Raw genomic sequence first — 19,294 nt, 5'->3', positions numbered from 1 at the left:
GTAGCCCAAACTCAAATAGAAAACTTACCTAGCACGTCATCCTGAGATTTGGGGGGCGCGGGGGAGGGGTGTAACAGGGCACGAGAGGGGATGACTGCAAGCGTAAACATCACAGATAACAAACCACATCTAGATCACAAGGTGAGACATGCCTGATTAGGCACAGATACTTTAATTGCAGAAATACTTGTTTTATATATATATATATATATATGTATGTATGTATATATACATATATATATGTATATATATGTATATATATATATATATATATATATATATATATATATATATATATATATATATATACTGTGAGGGACACCATGCAGAAACATTTCCTGTATTGTCACCTGATTCTCACAATACTCCTACAGGTACAATAATTGTTTCTGCTTTACAGACGAAGAAATGAAAACTTTAACTGGGCCAAAAGTTAGAAAATAGGAAAATATTAACGCACTCAAAACTGCTAAATTCCAAAGTGCCTGGACGTCCTCGTGTTTTATTTTAATTGAAAGTACGGAGGCTGCGGTTTGAATGCTTTTAACTTCCCGGCAAAGTGCACTGCTGAGCAAGTGGACCATGAATAGGACAGGTGTTACTTAAAGGAATGATGGACGCTGAAACTTGAAGCCTCTTTGAGCCGGGAGAGGGCTGGGCGAATGCACCCAGCTAAGAGCTCCTCTGGCCAGGCGCTGTCTCTCACTTCCAAAGTTGGAGCTTTCCTTGGTGGGAGGGGGGCGGGGAGGAGGGGAGGCCAGTGACGTCACTCCGCAGCAGGGATAAAACTCCCCGACAGCATTCCCAGCTAGGTCACAGCCTGGGGAGCTAGGTGGGTTGTCCGGTTCCGGAACACGCTGTGTGCACCCGTCGTTAGACCCGGTCGCAGGAAGGCATCATGCCCCAGAACGTGGTCCTCCCGGGCCCTGCACCCTGGGGCTTCAGACTCTCGGGGGGCATAGACTTCAACCAGCCTTTGGTCATCACCAGGGTAGGTGTTTTCCGTTCTGATTTTTTGCTAAGGGTCACCTGGCATCCAAGAGGCGCGGCAAGTGGCTCTGGATCTATAGGCTCTGGAGCCAAGTAGCCCGGGGAGGGAGGCAGGATAGCGCACCGTGAAGGAGGAGGTAGGGGGTGCTGAGCTTCTGGCTCCCAGTTGAACTTCAGCAACAAGCTGAGAAGATGCGAAGCAGTTTTGAAATTTAACCAAGTCGGCTCACACACCCTGCATCCCTTTTTCTTGGTCCCCCAGCCACATTTCCAGGAGAGGACAACCGACAGTGCCAGTTCCTGGGCTCAGAGGAGGGTGCCCTAGCTGGGGGTGCTTTGGGCTCTCCCCTACTCTGCTTCTTTCCTATCAGACAGACACAGGGAGAAAGAGGTACTGAGAATGCACAGATGTTTGGTAGAGCGAAACTTGCACCTGAGCAATTCTCTTGCCGGAATGAAAACTGCTCGGCAGGGTGCTGTTCGCAGGGCATAGCGAGGGTTGGCCAAGTTGGAACCACTCATATCAGCCCGGGCAGGGAAAATATTACTAATGTGTATTCCTCCGTTTCCAGGCATTTTGAATAAATATTTTCCAAAGCTGGGAACTTGGCTGAGAAAGTATTACCTATAATTCAAACTACAAAAGAAAACCTGTGCAATAGTTTACCTGATAGGGAGCAACTACTAAGGCTAATAACTTTGAAAATAAGACTTTAGAAGCAAAAGCAAATGGCTTTTTTTCCATGTTATCTAAAGCAGAACCCAACAAGAAGAGGGGTGCAAAAATGAAACCCAGGTTTCCTTTTTGGGATAGCAAATTTCTAGAATAATTGTAAAACATTATTTGGTCTGGTTGCTGGTTTCTCAGGTTTTTTTTTTAAAGCAATTATTTCAGTTACCACATGTAATCCATTTTAAACATAAAGACATAAACTTTCAAATATTATAAATTTATTCTCCAAATGTTATAGTTCTCTTCCTGCTCATACTGCATTTTACAAATGTGTGCTTTTTAACCTAATCATTCACAGATTCTTGAATAAGGCACCATATGTATGTCGATATCATTTGGGGAGCACCCAGCTTTTTTAAAGTCTCAGAGCATGTATCATAGGGATGTATGCAACGGGTCATTTCAAGATTTGTTTTACATTTTTCAAAAACATATAAACATGTCTGACATGTGTTTTTATATGAGACATGAAAACATACCCCCAGAAATGCTCTTAAGTAAATTAAGCAGCAAATGCTTCCGTGATCTGGGCCAAGCAATTCCTTATATAGATTCACCAAGGAAAACAGTTTCCACAGTTTCTACTAAGAAATATGCTTAGTTTACGTAGTTTCACTTGCTCATATTAAATAACAGAAGCTTTTGAATCCTAACAAAGAATAAATCATATTTAAATTAAATCCTAAAGAATGAATTATGTCATAAAGACCCTTGAAGAAACTTACAAAAGAATTACCCTACGTTTAATTTGTAACATATCTGTTGAATGAATCATGTGTTTGAAATTAGGGATTGTTGACACTAAAAGCAATATTATCTTAAAGCAATCTTGCATCTGCATTTGGACTCTGAAGGCTATATGGTGAATATGTTTGATGTAATGACAGTTTTACTTGAAGGACCATTTTGTCTTGGATTTCTAACTCCTATCTAATCTGGGCCACAACTGTAGACACTTGATTCAGTAGTAGACCAGACATTACTTATTTAAAGTACGCCTTTTCAATTATTTTAATTTCTAGGGGACAGAGAACATGGAACTGTTCAACCCAAATTGTCTCTAAAGCCGTGTGTATCAGGAATTCTTGTTGAATAAATGCGATCCCACTTACTTGGGCTTCTATGCCTTCACTGAAACTGATTAAGAATATATCCACTGAAATTTACAGAGACATGAGAAATCATTTGGATAAAAAACCTAAGAGGAATTAGTCAAAAATAACTGTTGTTACTATGCAGTGGAATAATTCAATTTTGTAATTTTAATATTATTCCAGAAAGTATTGGCTAACATTATGTATACTGTTACTTTTTTTTTTTTTTTTTTTTTTTTTTTGCTTAGCACACATCCTTCTAAGACTGTTACTTTGGTTAACTCACTTTAATCTCACAACATCCCTATTCGAGCAGAAAAAAAAAAAGGTCCCCTTTCACAGATTAGAAGAACGAGCCTTCAGGACAGTCTTCAGAGCACAAATGATCGCAAGTGGAGGACCAGGTCCGCCCAACTCCAGTGCCTGCACGCTTAAGACTACACATGATAAAAATGTCCTTCACTGTCTCCTCTAACATCCAATATGTCAGTGGCTCATCTCTTCTACATCAAGAGTCACTGTCTGTTCTTTGGGCTGCTATCTTTATTCAAGATATCACAACTTCCTGCCTAGAAGCCTGTCTGACTTCTCCTATTCACCCTGCTTATTCTTAGCAGCCATCTTTGAAAAGCACAAGGGGCCTGTCATCCTCCCCCTTAACATCCTTCGGTGACATCACTAGCTTGTAGAGAACAGGCAATGTGTTCTTCAGCATGGCTTTTTACTGTCTGTTGTGACTTCCTTTCCTCTCCCTTGCTCCTCTCACTCCATACATAGACAGTGATGCCACAGCTCTGGCTGCTTGTGACCTCTCTGGCATGGCTGAGCTTCTGACACGTCATTTTCTCCCAGAATTCTTTGCTCTACCTCCATCCCATGGTCCTCTCTGCCTATGAAAACCTATTCAAAACTTCTCCCCGAGCTCTCTTCTAATCATGGTCATTTCTTTCGTTGCACAGTGATGACTTTCCTCCTATCCGCTCTTATGATCATGTCTATACCACAGGTACTTAAGCATAGTCCACTCCATCACATTTACACTGAAAACTGTTCAATATGTAGCACCATCTTCTATATCATAAATGCCATAAGTATAGCCATAATATGAATGACTAACTTGTTCACCCTTTACATAACTTTATTGCCATAAATAATAGGTAGCTTACGCTCTCCAACTATTCACTTTACAATAAAGGTAACTATTTGTTTATCTGGTTAAATTCTTAAGGACACAAAAGACTGAAATGCAAAAGTCACACTTACTGTCACAAGAAGGTCCTTCCTTACACGGGAGGTATGTTCTCAAGCCATTTAAGTCCGTTTTTGTCCTGCTACAAGCTAGGTTGTATGGACCCTTCCTGCCCTGTCCTGTATAAAGGCAGACTAGGCAGGGTCCCAATTCATGACCCTGATGCTTTTTAATGGGATGAATGTGACACACCTTCAGTTCAGACCACACTTAGAATTTTGCCTCTGCCTGTGCTAGCAACTGACAATGTGCTACTTTGTCTTGATGCAGGATAGTGAAAAAAAAAAACCCACAGCTAGAGTTGACCATGTGACCAGGAGGGCAACAGTGAGCTCTGTAGTGTATTGCACTGCTCTTCATTAGGATGTTCAGGTTGATACATTCAATTTTTGTTAGTTTAAGATGTTTTCAGTTGCACAAAGAAACTGCAATTGATTGGAATGTAACTTCATCTTATATCAAGGAGCTTCCAGACAGCACGGCTAGGAGACGATGAAGCTCCACCCAGAGCTTATGGGAAGGTTACTGGTGGGTAGGGTCTAAGCCAGGACTGCCAGGTTCTTGGCCTCTTATCCAAAGAACTGAAAATAGGGGCTCACAGGGACTTGCAAAAGTAGCAGGATAATTTTATTCTGAGCACAGATTAGAGGAGGAGACACCATCAAAACTGACAGTGGGCCACTTGAGTGAGACGACTCAAGGGACCCCCCCCCATCATTGTTCTGGGCTTCTTTTATTGGTCTTAGAAGAAGGACTTGGTTAGCAAGGGATATAAAGCTTGGGTGGTTCTCTATGTTGTTTGAAAGGTTAGAACATACATTCATTTTTCCTGGGTGCATATTGCACCTATAATGCAGCTGGCTTTACTTGTATGCACAGCCAATTCTACATAGATATAAGATGGTAAGTAGGAAATTCTCCTAAAAGTTTACTAGGAAACATAATTTTGCCTTGTGTTGCATGTATCCAAAGCCAGATCAAGGCAGATTAGCTTTTCTAGTCACACACATATGTGATAGGAATACACTTGAATAGAAACGATCTAAATGTAGTTGTACTGGGATGAGAAAACTCATACCATTCTTAGAGATGGGAATGCCAGTAGTCTGGTATCGGGTGGGAGGGAGGTTCTGGAGGACTCTGAGGTTGCTAAGTGCTCTGTTTGGAGCAGGGGAGGTGCGTAGCATATGCAGGCAAAGAAACTAGGCTGTGAAGCGCATCATTACTAGCAAGAGTGGGGGTGGTACTGGGGACCCAGGTTGCTAAACTGTCTCCTATGCTCTCTTGTTTCAAGGTAGTATGTTACCTCACCCCCAACCAAATCTGCTGAAATTGTAGTTCCAAAAGTTAAGACAAAGGGTTTCTGTTCCCTAATTATTCACAAACCCGCTAAACCAGCGCAATAATTTTTAGTGTACTTTGAAGAAACACATGCACACATCAAAAGGCAGGAAAATAAACCATCAGACTCAGGGTTTTCTAGACAATACACCTACTATATTTTGTGTAAGATAAAATGTAGTTTTGGGACATTCGGTTTAAGAGAGTGTTTTGGTCTGATCTGAAATGCCTCGCACTACTTTGTATTTTGAATTCTCAGTCTTTAGTTCATGGTGGAATACAGCAGGAGGTTTTAGGAAATGAGGCCTGGCTCATGGAGGCAATGAGGGCCAAGCCTTTGAGGTTACACCCCCCACTCCTCACTCCCCCCACCTAGGCAGCGCTCTGTCCCCTCTGTAGGTTACTCTGCCAGAGATTCTGTCACACAATGACACAAAACTCACAGAGAGTGGTTATTTCACATGTCAATGTGAGTTTCTTTGGTTTTTCTTGAAAGAAGATCCTAAGGGTTCTTCTGGAAGTTTCTTGACCAACCAGGAAATGGATTTACTCTCACAGACAAGTCACAGATTGCTGACATTTGTAAAATTCATCTATGAAAGGCAGCACAAACTCAAGTTGTTCACACGTCATGAAATGGGTGTGTATCTGAGGCCGCTATCCCTTCCCTCTGTTTTTATCCCCTCTTCCTTCCCTTGAGAGAGCTCCGGGATTAATGCGGCTGTGACTGCTGCATTGAGCTGAGTACCAACACAGAGTATGTCAGTGTACCGTTAATGCTTACAGATTCTCTCTCTTTCTCTCTCTCTCTCTCTCTCTCTCTCTCTCTCTCACACACACACACACACACACACACACACACCAGTGTATTTGCTTCAATCTAAACTTTATTTGAAGTTTGAAATGTGTGTAGTTGGACACCATCTTTTTCCAGGATAAAACAAGGGTAGTAGAAAGATTGGTGTGAATCTTAGCAAAACCCGTGTCTACAGAGAAGCGCTCACTGGTACACACGTCCCTAACACTGACAGCAAAATATCCCATTAGTTGGCAGGCACCAAAGGAGAGCAATTATAGTTTAGATGGATCTATAATACAATATAACACAGATAGATCTCTCCCCTGTGAGAAGCTTATGAGTCAGTGGAAGAAGAGACATGTACACAAACTGCCATGAAAAACTGGTCCAAGATTCCCCAAGAAAAGTATGGCTTAGGAGGAAGCAGGAGGCACAGGACAGAGGAGATTACCCCCAAGGGAGGCTGCATGGAGTAATGTAAGAGCCTGAGCTGTCAAGTGAAAAAAAAAACCACAGTAAGAATTTCAGATTTTTCACTGATTAAGTAACCCCATATGAGCATCTTACAATTTCTGGGCATCCATTTTCTCACATTAATGTAACAGCAAATGTTTTATAATATCGTCTCAATAATTAAGCAAAATAATACCCTTCAATAATGATACTATCATGACAGCAAAATGGTTGCCTTCATCCCAGACTGCGCATTAGAATCACGCAGATCGCTTTGAAAATACCTCTGCTCGGGATCATGGGGAGATTCTGCTGTAAATGATGTGAGATGTCACGCTAGAAACTTCCACAGTGCCCAGGTCCTGGGTGGATTTATCTGCCTGGCAAGTATTCCAAAGTTTATTTGGTAGGGAATGAAGGACAACTGAATAGGTTAACATGAATAGTCAAAGTCGTCTAAAGTATGTAAATAATACAGCTCATGGGTCCTTTCCCAGAGAATCTGAGTCTGGATTCCAAAACTCTGGTATAGAATAAAGTGTTAATGGCCAACAAAGACCCTAGGTGATTCTTGTTACAGGGAAATTTAAAATTATGATGCTGAGTGATTGACTGCAGGGATATGGCCAATTATATCTCTGGTATATTTATTAATGACCCCAAATAAGAAATAATTTATTTTCTAAATCCTATGCTTCATCTGGGCATGGTGGCCCACACCATTAGTCCCAGCACTCGGGAGTCGGAGGCAGGTGGATCTCTAAGTTCAAGATCAGCCTGGTCTACAGAGTGAGTTCCAGGACAGCCAGGGCTACACAGAGAAATCCTGTCTTGGGGGAAATAAAAATCAGAAAGATGAAAGAAAAATAAAACCCTATGCTTCATCTCACCTTTCTGTTCTCCCAACTGGAGAAAGCATAGTACTCAAAAGCTGTGAGCACACTATAAAGATACAATATGATAACATAATGATAGAGCGTCAAAATAGAGCAATAGTAGATTATAATCACGACAATGGATTCTTATACCACAGTAAATGTCTGACTAACTAAACAAAGACAAGTTATCGGTCATTTTAGTCCTTAGTCATTCTAGTCATCAGCCTTACTGAACTAGAAAACCACAGACAATAAAGGCATTGGAAGTCTCCTTCTCCCTCTACAGCCGTTTTCCACCCAATCCATCCATTTGTGGAGGACTAAAGACAGTGATTACCAAATAGAGAATGAAGTCAGAAGTGGGTTCTTGCCGTCACTAGCCACATTTCCTAGTTGACGTCCTCTCTAGATTCAGTTCTACTGCTGTGATAAAACACTCCGGCCAAAAGTAATGTAGGGGGAAAGGGCTTCAGCTTCACAATCCCAGATCACTGTCTATCACTGCAGTGATATAGTGTCAAGATGACAATAAGCTAACAAAGCCATCTTCTGAAATGGTCCTGTAGCTGCTCTCAGCTCAGCAGGAAGCCCTGGGTTGCTTAGACAGATCTCTTTTCTGCAAAAATGAAACAGTCCTGTCTGCTCAGCCTTCATAGAGCATTGTTGAAACAATGAAGACAGTTTCCAAGGTGTAGCATTTTGTATAAAGATAAAATGGAATTCTTAACTTTAGAATTAATTATTTACAGTTAATAAATTTTAGTGCCTTCTATTGTCTAAAATATTCAACTTTGATAGCTGATGCCTGTTCAATATATAAATTCAATATTTATTACTTGTTCAACATTGAATTTCTGATGCCTGATTAAATGTGTATGGCAACAGCACAGATACATATAGACACACATGCACACAGCCCTATTTCCATTCATCATAACCAAAGCTAAAACAGAAAAACAAAAAAAAAAAGCTAACCACTCCAGATTGGGATTGAGTGTTCTACACTTGAGTCTGTTCAGTTGTATTATTAAACCTAAGAGGGGCTTTACAAATAAACACATCAAACCTCATTTAATGTTGTAACCCGAATGAAGCATTCTGACCCCAGAACCACAAATATAGAAAGTATTGCCCTTGATATTCTATACTGTAAGAATATTAAATGATTGGGATTCTTTTCATCTGCACAAGGCCCATCAAGGATGGACACTTTGTCCTGGCAGTCCTGGGTACAGCAAAACTTCTAAATGGAAAGTAGCCATGAAATAGCCTCTAAGGGCTAAGATGCACTAAACACAGCCATGTTCACCAAGTTTTATCAACTGTTCCCACTAGAAAATCTTCATGATTCTGAAACTAAGCAAGCACACTGAACAATCTAGGGGTGGTACTGAAGACCTAGGACACATGAGAATGAGCACTTTCCCAATTTTATTTATTTAATTGAATTTGAATGTCTCTAAAGGTTCAGAATGAACTAGAACAAACAAATAGAAAATAGCAAGTTGACTACTAATTCTATAGTAACATATAAGAAACCACTGAGTTTATTCCTGGAGCAATTTGAGGTTTAAAATGAAACTTGCAGATAACTCTGATTTACAATTGCCAGTTTCCAAAGGTAACAGTGGTAATTTCTCAGTGATAATCATAGACTGAGCTGAGGTGATGGCTCGGTAGGAAGAACTCTTTCTGCTCAAGAGTAAGGATCTGAGTTCGGATCTCCAGCACCTGAGAAAAATTCAGGCACAGCTGGAACTGTAACCCAATCACGGTGGAGTGGTGGAGACGAGAGACTCACTAGACCTGACCTTCTACCCAGCCTGCCTAGCATGAAAATGGGAGTTACAGGTTTATTAAGAGATCCTGTCTCAAAGAAAATGAAGAAGAAAAAGATAATGCCCTCCTCTGTACTAAGAGCACACATGTGTGTGCACACATACACAGAGAGAGAGAGAATCAGAGAAATCACATACATACAAAACACAAACACATATACATAATTCATCATTTTGGGGTACTAGCTTTTTATTCTGAAGCCCTGACTTAAATACCCTTTTCCATCATTCTTCAGTTTTTCATTTATTAAATATAAACACCGGGAAATAGACTGTGAAACATTAGAAATACAGATACTCCTTGACCTATGATGGGATTACATCCTGATAACACCATCAAGGCACAGTACACTTATAGAATATTTGTTGTTTATCAACCTAACCTGATCTCTCTCTCTCTCTCTCTCTCTCTCTCTCTCTGTGTGTGTGTCTGTGTGTGTCTGTGTGTGTCTGTGTGTGTGTGTCTGAGTGTGTGTGTCTGTGTGTGTCTGTGTGTGTGTGTGTGTGTGTGTGTGTGTGTGTGTGTGTTGGCTGGACCTGGGGCTCTCTTGTTACCTCCCAACATCAGCAAATGTTATACTGAAAATCACTGGCTAAGGACAAGATCATACTACAGAATCCAAAGAATGGTTCATCCTGAGTTATACACCTTTTGAACCATGGTGAAGTTGAAAAATCACCAGTCAAATCAGCCTAGGCTGGGGCCCTCTGTCAGATGAGCTTGAGAAGACAGTAACACACAAGCAACTAAACAAACACAAATTAAAGGTGGTCTTCATGAATGAAATAAGCAAGATATAAAAATGAATAATGAGGTCAGGAGACTAGAGAAAAACCACTCCAGAACTTTATGGGATATTCTAAAATGCATCATTTGCATCTAAACCCAAAGGATTAAAAAGCAGCCGCCAGGTGAGAAGTATTTCAGACAGAAATAACTATGCAGGAAGACCTTAAGGAGGTACAGAATTGCTCTGCTTAAAAAACTGAAAGGAAATCAAAATGGCCATTGAATTGTGGGTAAAGAAGAGCAGGATGATATCAGATGACCAGACAGTTAGCTAGGAAGATATCCCTGTGACGACAAGACAGAAAAAAAGAGTGGTAATCAAAGCAACCTTTTATTTTTAACTGGATATTCAGTAGACTTAACATTCCACATTCTATTTCTAACCATTAAAAATACTGTAACATATATTTTCCTATATCCTGAAACATTCCTTTTATTTTCCACTTCTAAAAGAATCATACACATTGCTGATAGAAAGGAAAAAAAAATGAATCTTGCTTTTTCCCTATTTTGAAAAAAAAAGTCTCTGAACTTTAAATGAAATGTTTAGACCATTTATATTTAAAGTAGTTACTGTTCTGGCTTATATAAAATCTATCTTATTAGGTGTTTTCTATTTATTCCACCTGTTCTTCATTCATGGAGAAGATAGCATGACTGAATGCAAATTTTCTTTGTGTCATTGGTTCCCAGAGGTTCTTTACATTTATGCTAGCTCACCCCTAACAGTTAGCAATCTACTGTCTTATCTAACAGCAGCTATTATGACCGCTTCTTCCTCCCTGCTCCATCACTGATGGTCCATGCACAGACACATGCTCTTCCTTCCTTGGAGGCATCCATCTTTCCTTGAGTTTCTGTATTTCTTCCCAGTGACTTCAGGTCTCTTGAATGTTATAAATGTTTATGTTTTCAGGTTTCTTGTCAGTTCAAGAGTGAGCCTCTCCTCAGATTTCTACACTAAGATGTTCTGTCTTAATTTAAGCTATTATAACTGGGTGACTTTTCAACAGCAAAAATCATTTCTTACCATTCTCAAAGATAGAAATCTGAAGTTAGGGTACTAACATGGTTGGGGCCTTGCAAGGGCACTATGCCAGATTTCAAGTAACCAACTGCTTGAATTCTTACAAAAAAAGGCAGGAAAACAACGAAGCTGTTTCGGAAGTCTGTTTGTGAGGATGTTAGTCTCAGTCATGCTGGGTTTAGACTGCTGACCCTCCCAGGGCTTCAAAAGTTATCACTTCAAAATAAATTAATCATATGAATGTATGGACTATAAATATCCAATGCATGCTGCCCCCCTCACAACAATGTTAAAAACGAAAACATACCAAGTTGCTAAAGTAGTTTCGATTCAAGTACCAAAGTCACCAAAATGTAGAAAATTATGTCCAAATAGAAAGTTCTGCTTAACAACAACAACAAAAAGTATTGGTTTTCAACAAAGAAAGCATTTACAGATGTAGCTATAGAAAATATTTAAATGGTAACAAGCGATAGGATGGTTCTGAAAACATGGCTAGTATGAAACAAAATTATTTAATAAAATAGCACAATTGATCAACCAAAAGTTCTTTAAAATTAGGGTTACGATTTCACAACACCTAAAACACTGAAAAGCTTTTCAGGATGACATACAAAGATTAAGTATAAAACTGGAGAGACTGCTGGATACTGGATTTTAAACAGTGTCTTGATACATCTTCCAGATCACTCCAGGAAGCAAGGCAGCGGCTGCCAACCTGTGTCCTGGAGATGTCATCCTGGCTATCGACGGCTTTGGTACGGAGTCCATGACCCATGCAGATGCACAGGACAGGATTAAAGCCGCAGGGTATCAGCTGTGTCTCAAGATTGACAGGTGCGCCTTGGCTAATGGGGTCAAAACTTGATCTGGTTTTCAGGAGAACCTGAACCAGAACTCCAGAGGCCTCATCTGCTTTGTGAGAAATGCCCTAGACCTAGAATTTTGATGGGTTTTTATTTTGTTTTGTTTTATGTTTTTGTTTTTTATGTATCAGCCAGTTTATTCTAGTATTCACTGAAACTAGTCAGTCTAGCATATGTGAATGAACTAATTTTTAAAAAACAAATTCTCTGAAATGTCTAAATTAAAGTCATGCAAATGAATGGCTTCTTCATAGAGTAGCCCAGTGACTTGACCTTGACAATAATTATAGCCATGAAAACACAAAGCAGAGTGAACGGCTGGACCATCGCTCTGTAGGGTGGAATAGAACTGAAAGGTGCCCCGCAAGACTCTCTTGATTTGCCCCAACGTGACCATATTACATTTGGTTGTTAATTTCCTTTCTACTGAAGGCTGTTCTGTACAGATTCATCCCAAAGACTACTACAATGTGTTGGGAATATGTGTGTGTGTGTGTGTGTGTGTGTGTGTGTGTGTGTGTGTGTGTGTGTAGTATATATGCAGATGTTTCTAGCCTATCTCCTAAACCTGAAATTTGATCCCAACTTCTCATTATGAGAGCCTTGGTATGAAGCTAAAAATAATGAAATAATAGTTGATTATAATGGCCATTGTCATGTGATTATCATGTTGCCATAGTACCCATATTCCTCTCCATCGGTACAGAAGACTCAATCCATAACCTTCATGGAATAAAATAGATTCTTTCCTATCTGTGCCTGTGTTTCTGAGCCACAGACACATAAGAGCTGGGCAAACCACAGCTCTTTGATGCCAGTCACACAGCCATGTGGCCAGTCTCTCCCTGTGGCTACGGTGGTGGCCTTAGAAGGATAGAAGAGAAGCGAGATCCATGAGTTCGCCTCCTGCCCTCTGCGGCGTGTCTCCAAGTGTCCTCTTCTGTTTCTCTTCCACTGGAGACCGCACCATGCGCATGCTCTGTTCTCAAGTCCTCAAAAGTACCCTAAAAAATACGACTAACAAAATGGGGGCATACAGAGTAAGTAGACACTAGATTCTTCTGGCTTAAACTAGCCAAGGCTGCTCGTGTTTTTCACAGCTGGAATAGGAAATGGTGTGTATTTTAAAAGGATCTGGAATGCAAGCTTTGTTTTAATTTGCAGGGCAGAAACCCGCTTATGGTCTCCTCAGGTGTCTGAAGATGGAAAAGCGCATCCTTTCAAAATCAACTTAGAGGCTGAACCACAGGTATGACGTTAGGAGAAAATGATTGTTCACGGGTGGGAAGGCTTCCTAGGGGATCGGGGAGAAGTGGTAAACCTAAGAGTCAGGAACAAATCACCTGTGAAGTCGTGATAGGGGTCTACTCGCTGAGATTAATTTATATGATTCATATTTTCTTATATCAAGGGAAAAACAAAGCAAGGGCCCAGGTAAATATCTCTTTAAAAGTCAAGTGTATTTTCTGCCGGGCACATTGGTATACGTCTGTAATCCCAGAATTTGGGAGACAGAGGTCAGAACTGCTGCAAGGCTGATGCCAGTCTGGAATAGACAGGAAGCCCAGCCAGGGCTACAGACTGAAACCATAACACAATCAAAATGGAGGAAAACACACTTTCTCATTCAGAACAATTTGACCAGATCTGCATGGAGTCCACTTTTATTTTCCTTCCTTTTTCTTCCTTTTCATTTTTTATGATAGACTTCTGCTGAATAAATGGTCATGATGTAATCTAAGAATGTTAAATTGTTTAAATGAAGCCAAAATAAAAACCGGGCTGGGCCATTTGAAACAGGTGGCTCTAATCTAATAGTTGTAATCTTCAGTTCGGTAAGGTCTTTGCACGGGTCTTGTTTTGACACCCTGATTTAATTCTCAGTTCTGACATTCTCTAATTAGATTTACCTTACCTAAAAGAATTAGATTTTGCTATCACGGAGATACTCTGCTCGTGCGACGGCCTTATAACAGATAAAGGAGTTTTCCCTTGAGGCAACCCTGTCTCGTGAGCCACATGAATCTAATCATCCGAGGCTTATCTGGCTATGCCCATTTTCAGGACCCCCACCCCTCGCAAAAGGCTGAAATTCTGAAATTGAATCAAACTCAATTATAATACACTGGAAAAATCTAATTACGAACAGGGCTTTTGAGCCTCTACTTAGAAGCTGCCAAGGCTTAGAGATGCAAAGATATGTGGTTTAATATCTCTCAAACAAGCTTTCCTAGGAAGATGCTAGCTATTCCTAGCATACAGTTTGCTAACGAAGAATGCCGGGAGCACAGTTAAAATTCACACTTCCGCACCCTTGCCCTTGGCAGGGTCATCGGCTCCGTGTTTTCTACTCGCCCCAGTAAACCTCTCTTTTCTCTTCATTAAATAGACATAGCACAACATAAGTACACGTGTCTCACAGGCTGCTCAGAGATTTCAATAAAACAATGCAGGCAATGGCCTTTCGAAAGCTCGTCCAAGGAGAGGGATTGCTTCTGCTTACCTGTCTTTTCCCTTCACCTCCAAGCCGTGAGCAGAACCCTTCCCAACTTTCTTGATAGTGTTCACCTGTTTACAGAAGGGCTTCCTGTCTTCACTGCCGCTGTGAGACAAGGAAGAGTCCCTTCCTCGTGACTATTACAAAGGTCATTATATATCGAAGCTCCTTCAACGCTTCATTTCAGTTAAAATATAGCTCCCTCCCTGGCCCACACACAGAAAAGGAAACACGGCATGTATTCTTTCGAGAGAAGGGTTTATAAGATTCTTGACCTTAGCTTTTGACTAAAAGGGAAGAGATAATCTGTGCCTAAAAATTATGAGCCAAAAGAAGAGAAAAGGGGCTGCAAAGAAAGTAAGCAGGATATAGAACATTTTCAAGACAGGAGTCCTGGGTCTGTTCTCCTTACTCAGACCTTCCCAGGCATAGCAGGCAGCAAGCGCCCAGTAAATCCCAGACTAATGGAATGGAGGCTAAACTGTGCATTTCCTAGCATTGACCAGGATGGGTCTTGGGGACCAGCTCTCAGAACAGATGCTGCCTCCAACTGTTAAGTTTTATGTGGTCTTGGAAGGTGACTGGCATATTTAGGTCAGAGAAAACTTTCATTTTTCAAAGTGAGCAAACACTGAAAAAGATGGGAGAAGAGATATAGATTGACCATCCCAGATTAAAACTGCTGAGGACCAGATGCTTCCAGTTCATTTGAAACATTTGCATATAAACAGTGAAATATAAACATATACAGTGAGATACGTTACCGAAGAGACTCAATCCTAAACACAAAATTTGCTTTTGCCTTTTTTCATCTTGACACATAGACTCAGGGGAATGAGCCTTCCCATTGAGTCAGGAGCCACTGCAGGAGACCAGGCAAGGAGTTTTCCATTTACAACCTATCTTCGCTCAAAATCTTTCTCATTTTGGAGCAGTTTTCCTTTCTGGGTTTAGATTAGAGATGTTCAACCTGTGAACATAGCAGAAAGATCTAAAAGCCACTGGTGGCTCTCCCTGGCATGCTAAGGTCATGTATGTTGGTAACTGGCAATACCTCAATCAGCACTTAAATTGGTACAAGGGGAGGTTAGATGAAACACAACACTCTAGATACATCGCTGTCATGTGTACACAGCACTTTGGGCAATGCGCTATGCCGGCTCACTTCTCAAACGCATCAGTTCGTCACCTAGAGACAACAGAAGAGAAAAGGAGACCTATGTGGCCCTTCGGCATGCCTCTGTTGACTGTCCAAACTTGGAGCCTAGAATGCATTGGATGAAATTTCCATCTCTGTGTCCGCTCACAGCACACATCAATCCCTGTATTGTGTGTACCCTTTTGCACATTTTTCCCATCCCAAATGTATCCTTGTTTTTACAACTCTAACTCTCCAATATGAGATGCAAGCTCTGGGGTACTAAACAGATTCCATCAATGGGCCAAACCCCAGATGATATTTAATCACAGTTTCCACTCCTACCCTGGTAAGGATTTATTAAACCAAGATGTACTCAAGCCAGGATGGGAGTCTGTATTTTGCTACCTCATCTCTTCAGAATTTAGAGTCAATGATAATTCCTGAGCTGGAGTGAGAAAAGAGGTCTCTCTTGCAAACCTGCATACATTAATTTATGACTATCACTTTTCCAAGAATTAGCTTCTACGGCATAATTCTAATTTTAAATATTCTGGCCTCTTGTTAATCATTTTATTAGCCCAGATATGCAGAACTTAAGGGTTAAAGTATGCATTTTTCTTTTTTTACAATTCTTCAGATAGGGAAAAGGAAATGAAGGGAAATGAATTTCTTTCCTTTTTAAGTGAGAAAGGTGACGATTAGGTTAACAACCACAGCCTGGATTCAGATGGCGTCTTTTAAAATTCCATTTGGTTGAGTCATGCCTTGTCCTTATGGACTCCCTCTCCAAGAAGCCAGCCTCTGATAAGAACAAGTTCAGCCCTCCTAATCATCAAAGGGTTTCCTCTTCTGCCGCTCTTCAGCCGGATTGCAGCATGGCTGGCTCACACGGCACAGGCATTTGGTCCACCAAACAGCTTAATTTCAGTGTAGTTTCTGCCATCCGAGCGTCCTGGTTACAACCCAGAGGGGCATTCTCCGGACAGATTATATACACTTGCGGCCTTTGCATTTGGAGAAAAAAAAACAATTTTTAAGTAATATACACACTGCCTCTCAAAAAGATTTGCTTTCCCCTTTAATGAGAACTATGCAAAAAGAGCACCTTTCTGGAGAGCAGAGGTGTGTCAGTGGAGAAAACGTATGGCGTCAGGCATGCCAATGCTTCTATTCCCCTGTGCTGCTACAGGCGAATGGTAAAATGCGCCGACAACAGAGATCTGAATTCTTGTTTCTCAACCCAAGTCAAATTGGTATAGTAAGTACTGTGACCTTTGGTATGGGGTAAAACATTCTTTCTTGTTTTTAACATGCTATCTACTCATAACATACTATGAAAATAAAACATTATGCCCCATTATCTAAGACCAAGGCCAAGTGATATGTTGATATTATTTATATATATGGTGTTTTTCCCTCTAAGTTTAGACTTGGGGGACTTTTTCTTACATAATTATAATAATTGATAGAAAATGTTAATGGACAGGGTTTTTTCCCATCTTTCCATGCTATCACTAAATAGAGACGTTTTGTTTTATGGATTCAGATTTGAGTCTTATGCCTCTATAGGACCTTAGAAGTTGTTCAGATCAGTTTCCAGCAACTGAATGGATTCCGAGTCTGGCAGTCTGTGTGCAGACTCTGGTATTTTTCCGAACAAGGCGTCGCTCTAGATGGGCGTTGTTAGTCCTTCTTCAAAGTAAACTGTTACTTTCACACCTGCTTAATATCAGCTGGGGAACCCAAACATATGATGTATCTATTATAGCAAGAAGAAAAGGAGGGCTTAGAAACAAACAGAAAACGCTTTGTCTGAGCAAGGAAGAACATTATGCCCACGTCTTTGTAAAGAACTGTGTCTTCCCATTAAAGAGGTGTTTACATGTGCGGCCAGTTTGTTTTCCTAAAACTAACTTCAATCTCCTCTCCAATGTTTTGGTAACAAGAAGGAGATCTACAAAGCAATCTCTCATACACATTTCCCTTTAATGGGGGGTAGAAACACTTAAAGCCCATCACTAGAGGAAAACAACAGTTTCAGAGTGGCTTTGTATTCCATTTGAAGGGTGGGCATGAGCGGATAGCTTCATAAATTCCAGGCACGATGATGGTACAGACCCATTGCCTCACTTTGACTTGATCAACTTTTTCCTTGCTTTGCATTGTTGATTTCTTGCCTCCCTGCGGTTTTCATATGAAAGATTTAGAGAACAGTAGGTAGAGGAATGGAGTGTGTGGGTCAGGCACACTGCTTCAGATGAAGACAGTAATGGCTTTGACCCTTCATCTGTGCGCAACGTCATCAAGTGAGACACTGAAGGTAAACTGGCTTTGAGTGTCGTCCTCGTCCAGGTCATTTCTAGGATTTGGGTGGCGACTGCCACAAGCCCCATTTTTCTGCTACCAGTGGCATACCACAGATTTATAACTTTAACCCAGCCATTTTAATATTTCACTCTTTCAACACATTATCCTTTAACATGAGCCCCTAATGTTTAAAAACCTGGATTTTAAAGTTGAGAATTAATTCAAATGACTACTTTTTGGTAAGGTAAGAATTATTTGAGGGCTGGAGAGATGGCTCAGCAGTTAAGGGCATTGCCTGCTCTTCCAAAGGTCCTGAGTTCAATTTTCAGCAACCACATAGTAGTTTCCAACCATCTGAAATGAGATCTGACACCCTCTTGAGGAAGAAATCTGGTCAGTCGTCCTCATCAACTTAGACCATGAAACCCAATATAGACAAGTTCAACAGAACTACCATATACGGGTGCCCACGCACGCTTCGGTATTGCCAGGGCATAAATTTAAAAAAAAATGGAAGAATCATTTGATGGCTTTTTCTGGGTAAAATAAACACAAATGTGGGACTATAGAAAATGCTACATAAAAACTTTATGTTGCATGTGCTTTTCCAAGCAAAGAAAAAAAGAAAGGAATTAAAGAGGACTAGCAGGCGTCTAATTGGCTTTGTCTTTTGATTCTGTTTGGCCATCAACAATGATGTAAGACTTGGACAGAATGCTGCCTCTCCGTGCCATCGTTAAATTTCTTGTTTAACGATGTATACACATTGGTGTATACACATCATTGTGCTTTGGGGAACGACTCTAGAAGCCGGTAAACTAATGCTTTGCAAAGCCTAAACAAGAATGTTTCAAGCCTGCATTAAAAAGACCTCCTTCTGTGATGTGAATAGAACATAAAGGGATTTTCTTTTCTTTTAACCAATCATACATTTCTAATGGGAGAGAGACAGAGAAAGGGACAACGAGAAACCAAAGCTGAAATCACAAAGGAAAGCCTGGAGCGGGCTAACGTACAGACTGCTGTTTGGAAGTCCTGCTGGGGATTCTGGGAGCACAAATATCTTCAGACGAGCTGATCCCTTTGGAGGACAAGCATCATTCGGGCTTATTCATTATTTGAAAGCTTACAAAGTAAAAACTGAAGGCAAATACTTTTTCCCCCAATCAAGCCATCATAGTATATTAATTAATTATTGTAAATGTCGTACTATTCACCAGGATTTATAAGATATTTCATACTTCACTCTGAAAAGAATCAACCCGGTCCCACAAAGCTGAAGTGGCTCATT

At 40.7% G+C, this 19,294-nt stretch overlaps 1 protein-coding gene across 1 annotated transcript in view; it reads left to right on the top strand.

Annotated features, from left to right (window-relative positions):
• The first annotated feature begins 795 nt into the window (after window positions 1-795).
• Window positions 796-19,294, top strand: part of Pdlim3 (PDZ and LIM domain 3) — a 32,824-nt gene continuing 14,325 nt past the window's right edge. Inside the window, 3 exon segments of the mRNA XM_087900704.1 lie at window positions 796-991; window positions 11,878-12,029; window positions 13,223-13,307. Of these exon segments, the coding sequence (XP_087756830.1) occupies window positions 899-991; window positions 11,878-12,029; window positions 13,223-13,307 (330 nt within the window). The 5' untranslated portion in view covers window positions 796-898.

Source organism: Myodes glareolus, chromosome 23 (assembly GCF_982192425.1).
Source record: "Myodes glareolus chromosome 23, mMyoGla1.1, whole genome shotgun sequence".
Taxonomy (NCBI): Eukaryota; Metazoa; Chordata; class Mammalia; order Rodentia; family Cricetidae; genus Myodes; species Myodes glareolus.
Note: the sequence above shows the minus strand (reverse complement) of the source record. Positions and strands in the feature narration are given on the sequence as shown.